Genomic DNA, 5621 nt, shown 5'->3' with positions numbered 1-5621 from the left:
ACTACATAAAAGCAAAAATGCACGATTTAGAATCAAGTTACCTTCAATAATGCTTCGTGTTTTCGTCTTTTAGAAATCTATAGAGAGCTTTCTTTTTCGTCTTTCGTTATGTGTGAAACCTAGCACAAAAAACTTCGCAGAGAGATTTTTTGTTTGGTGTTGTTGTTGATGATTCAACCTAGGACAGAGAGCTTCGCAGAGAGATTTTTTCGTTCAGTGTTGTTGTTGTTGATGATTCAACCTAGCAGAGAGAGTCGTTTGAAGTTTAATGTTGAAATGAGAATTTTGAAACGGTTTGTCGTCTCAAAGAGCGTGTATTGAAACATCATGTGCGTTGAAGAGTGAGAGCCTGTTCGCACGCACTGGGTAATGAAGTTGGTTTTTGTTGGGTTTGTGCCAATTTAATTCGACTGGCTGTCAAAAAGACTTGGATGTGTAGCAAAACGATCATTTAAATACTTGTATTCGGCAATTTAAATTATTAGGAGTCCTAACTTATTCTCATAATTATCATCCTAGCTTTTAAATAAAAAATTTTGAATTTTTTATCTTATTAATTTTTTAAAAGTAATATATTTATTTAAATTTTTACTTATTTAAGTATTAAAAAGATAATATTTTTTTGGTGACTATTAAAAAAATAATTTAAAAGATAAATTAGGACTCTCAATCACTAATCATAATAAAAAGGATAAATTTGCAAATGAAAAAAAAAAAAAAGCAAAAGAAATGGGAAAAAAATAAAAAAAAAATTCATCAATCAATATAGGCTGGTACTAGAACTACCCTCCAAAAAAGCCAATGCCCTTTCTAAGTTGGCAACAACTTCAGCCATTTCTGGCCTTTCTTTTCCCTCCAAATTCACACAATGCATAGTAATGAAAGTCATAATCTTAAGAGCCTCAACCTCATTAACATTAGGTTTTTCAATTCTATAATCCAAAATACTCCATAATTCCCCTTTTGCTATTCTTGGCCTTGCATATTCTACGATTCCCACAAGACTACTCTCATCACCTAATTTGAAAACAACTCTTTTTCCTGTTAGAAGCTCCAACATAACCACTCCTAAACCATACACATCACTTTTTGTTGTTAACACATTCAATTCATAGTATTCCGGATCTATGTAACCAACTGTGCCAACCGCCTTTATAGAAGTCGAATCTTGTTCTATCTCCGGCCAAATAAGGGACAATCCGAAATCAGAAACCTTAGCATTCCAATTTGAGTCCAATAGTATATTTGACGATTTGATATCTCTATGGATAATTGGTGGAACAGCGTAGTTGTGAATGTACTCAATTCCCCTGGCAGCATCCAATGCAATTTTGATCCTCATCTTCCAAGAATTCAAAATGCTACTATTTTTCTCAACATTATTCTTGTTATGTAAATGTTCATGGATTGATCCATTGCTCATGTACTCATAAACCAAGAGCCTCTCTTCATTCTCCTCGCAGAAACCTATTAGTCTCACAAGATGCTTGTGATGAAGCCGCGATAACAATGACAACTCTGAATCAAATGCAATCTCCTTCTCTTGGAATTTCTTCTTTGTGCTAGAAACAATATCTCCTCTTTTGATGGCAACTTTGCGATCATCGGCTAGCTTCCCTTTGTATACAGAGCCAAAGCTTCCAGAACCTATCTTGTTATCATTTGAAAAATTGTTAGTGGCTATGACTAATTCATGTAATGAAAAATTCTCAATCTTATCCAAATTATGCTTTGATGATGATGAACTACCAACACTCCTATGTCTCCTCAGTGATCCTAATGCTGCATTCGATGCGCGATTCGCTGACATTGGAGCCAATTCAATATAGGCATCATCATCAGAATCATCACTTCTTTGAGGTTGTTCTGAATTACCAACATCTCTCTTCTTCAAGAATAGTCTTTTAGCTCCAATCCAAAGGAAATAAAGAATAGTGCATAAACCAGAGAAAGCACCAATTGATCCAACAATCAAAATGACCAAAATCACCCTCATGTTTTTGTGATGAACATTAGAAACTTGTGTTGACGATGATAGTGGTGGTGGTAAAATCAATGGCACGACTAGTGGAATTTGACTATCCTGACATGAATAGCAAATAGTTCCAGAACCATGACACAAATAGTCAGAATTTGGATATGAAGCACAAGAAGAATCACAACCACCTCTAACACATGGACTAGGAAGAACAATTCCCAATGGAATCTCATAATTAGTACCATTATTATTAGACCAACCAGGACCCCAACAAATCAAAGACAAATTTATAGTTGTTACCCCACAAACAAAATCCAAACCAGCTACAATTGACTCAAAAGAAACATTATTAAACAAATCAAACTTTTTGGTATCTTCAGCACCACCCCAACATAGGACAAATCCATTTTTTCTTCTAATACCACAAGTGAAATCTTCTCCCAATGCAAGTTCTGAAAACTCTGAATAATAAGAACTTGAATTTAAATTAAGACCCAATTGGCCGGAATCATTGTTCCCTTTGCAAATTAAGTACTCATCATAGATTGTTAAGCCACAAACATGTGACACTCCAGCAACCACCTTTGACATAGAAATGTTATCAAATTGTGCTTGAATTTTACTACTAATATTGTTACCCCAACAATGAACCTTTCCATTATCCATTAACACCCCACAAGAGAAACCAGACCCTGAAGTGATGCTTTTGAACCTAAGGTCCTTACCAGGTGAATAAAACTTGAATCCATTTTCAATGCGGCCTCCTCTCCAACACCTTACCACACCAGACTGAGACTCTCTAGCACAAACCTGACCAGAATAATTCTTGTTAGTTAGGAATAATTCATCATAAGCATACAACAGAACATTTGGATAAAAAAAAAAAGAGTATTGATAATGTCCCTTTCTATTAGTAACCTTGTTAAGTGTTTGTTTAACATATATATATATATATATATATATATATATATATATATAATACTTAGTTAAAAATATTTTTACCCATATTATATTTTAATTTAAATGATTCAATATTGATGAAAGAAAGAATTATTATATATGTATTATTAGTACAATATTAAAATATTATTATTATTATTATTATTATTATTATTATTATTATTATTATTATATCTTATTTTCTATTTAATCCTTTAAGTGGATAATAATACAACATAATTTTTAAGAGCTTAGTTTTTGGTGCATTTTTTATATCAGGTAATTGTATTTTAGATTATCATCTATGACACTGACACGGACACGGGACACGACACGACACGGATACGCCGACACGCGAATTTTAAAATCTTAAATGACACGGGACACGCATATATATAAAATATAAAGTATTTTTTAAATAAATTATAATGATATTTTGATATTTTATTGACATTAAAATATAAATTAAAATTTTTAATTATTTTTAATGTCTTATTTTAATTATATCAAGTATTTAAAATATTTTTTTTAATAAATAATAATATATACTATATCTAAATTTATTTTAAGAATATATGTTAAAAATAAGATTGGACACGTGAACACGTGATGGTATTTAGGTGTGTCTAAGCGTGTCCGAAAAAGAATTTTTTATTTTTTATTAAGACACGGTGTCGGACGAGTGTCGATGAATGTCGTGTCCGAAATGTGTCCGACACGCGGACACGATAAATCAGCAAAGTGTCCGCGCTTCATATGACATCTTGTCAATTTTCTTATCTTACACTAAAGTTAACACATGTAAAGTGTCTAAAAATAAATGAATAACAATATACTAATAAGTAGTAAAAATATATTAAATTATCTCTAAATTAATCAAATAAAAAATTGGATTATTTTTAAATAAACCAAAATATTTATATTATTATTATTATTAGACAAAACTTTATCTAAAAAAATCTACACCATTGGATGGAGTACATTTTTTTTAATATACCATTGGATGGAGTAATTTTTAAAAAAAAATTAATTTTAATATACTAATAATATAAAAAAATTTACACATTTGTTAAATTAAATTTGTATTCTTATAACTTTTTAAGTAATAATTTAAAAGTTAATTATTTTTATTAATATAATAATACACAATTAATTATATTCATTCAATTTTTTACGTAAAAATTAGAATATTTTTGTACTAAATTAATATACATCTAAATTAATATACATCATTAAATGCCTAAAAAACATTTTAGACAGAAAGAAATGAGAATGTATGAAATCCAACTTTATCATTAAATATACATGATTTTCTTGCAATAAATAAATAAATAATAAATTTAATTTTAATGTATTAATAATTTAAATTATTATATATATATATTTTAAATGATTATTTTTATATTAATTATTAAAAATAATTATTTTTTAATATAATAATATATAATTAGATGCACGAATAAAATTTACAAATAAAATATAAATTATTTTTATTTTTCAGGTGGCCATATGATTATTAATACTATAATTTCTTACATATGAATATGTGCTACTAGCTAATATGGATTTGAATAAAATTTACAAATAAAATATAAATTATCCTCTAAAGTTTGAATTTCATTTTAGAGAATAAAGTGCGATCTCTCACCATTAATTTCATAAGTGGGACCAATAATAAATATGAAAGAGAAACTATTCAAAGATAGAAGATCACACTTTACTCTTTAAAGTGAAATTCAAACTTTAGAGGATCCAAATCCAGCTAATATAGTAGGGGTAATGTTAAAAAAATAAAAAAATAACTAGAATTTATTTTAATTAAATTTTATTAATTATTATAATAATTAATAAATATTAAATAAAATAAATTTTAATTATTTTTTATTAATTTTTTTAGTTATTAAATATTAAAAATATTATTAATATATTAAAATTAATTATTAATATATTTATGTATAAATATATATAATTTAATTTATTTTTAATTTATATTTATATTTTAATATATATTTTATATTAATATATAATTTTAATGATTGATTTTAATATACATATAACATAACATATTGCATTAAACATCTTTGTATAGTAATATACGATGACAAAAGACTTTGTTAAATAAAAAATTGATCTCAGATTTAAATAATTAAGATTGTGTGATTAGAAAAAATGAAAGATTAAAATTTTCTGACCTGAGAATCACCAACAGTTAGATCAGTTAACTGCACCACGTCACTGTGGAAGATCCTCTTCGGCACCAATACCGATGCTCCGCCGTCCACGTCCCAGCAAAGGAGGCTGAGTCCACCGGACCGGAGACCGCAGAAGAAGCTCCGACCGCCGGAGATGGATTCAAAGGACACGTGTGGAACCACCTCATCCACCGGTGCAACATCTCCATAATAATAATAATGAGAATTCTTGTGCTGGTTTTGTTGGTAGCAGTGGATGTATTGTTTGACGTCGCCGGCAACGATGGCGCAGACTGTGGATGAGGCGTAGATGACGGCGGTGGTGGATGCGGAGCCGATGGCATTTGCGGCGGTTATGATGAGAATGACGGTTAAGAAAAAGAAGGAGTGTGTGTGGTAAGAATAAGAGGGTGGTGGTGTTGTCTTCATCATAGTCCTCGTCGTTGGGAATTGAAAGAGCTAAGGTTTATTAGAGAAAATCTTTTTTTTTCTTTTTCTTCATTGAGATTAAG

The 5621-nt window shown here is 29.3% G+C and overlaps 1 protein-coding gene across 1 annotated transcript; it reads right to left on the bottom strand.

Annotated features, from left to right (window-relative positions):
- Positions 1 to 674: 674 nt before the first annotated feature.
- LOC112720006 (putative serine/threonine-protein kinase-like protein CCR3) lies at positions 675 to 5621 on the bottom strand. The gene is made up of 2 exons (XM_025770787.3): positions 5110 to 5621; positions 675 to 2788 (listed from the first exon to the last, which is right to left on the bottom strand). The coding sequence occupies exons 1-2, from the start codon at positions 5539 to 5541 to the stop codon at positions 761 to 763; spliced, it is 2460 nt and encodes an 819-aa protein (XP_025626572.1). The 5' UTR covers positions 5542 to 5621; the 3' UTR covers positions 675 to 760.

This window comes from Arachis hypogaea, chromosome 11, assembly GCF_003086295.3.
Source record: "Arachis hypogaea cultivar Tifrunner chromosome 11, arahy.Tifrunner.gnm2.J5K5, whole genome shotgun sequence".
NCBI lineage: Eukaryota > Viridiplantae > Streptophyta > Magnoliopsida > Fabales > Fabaceae > Arachis > Arachis hypogaea.
Note: the sequence above shows the minus strand (reverse complement) of the source record. Positions and strands in the feature narration are given on the sequence as shown.

Bases quoted from the DNA above. Each gene is read 5' to 3' on its own strand.
- LOC112720006 (XM_025770787.3), bottom strand. From the start codon at position 5,541: ATGATGAAGACAACACCACCACCCTCTTATTCTTACCACACACACTCC. The intron at 2,789-5,109 runs GTCAGAAAATTT...TATTCTGGTCAG, and splicing joins TAACTGTTGGTGATTCTCAG to GTTTGTGCTAGAGAGTCTCA.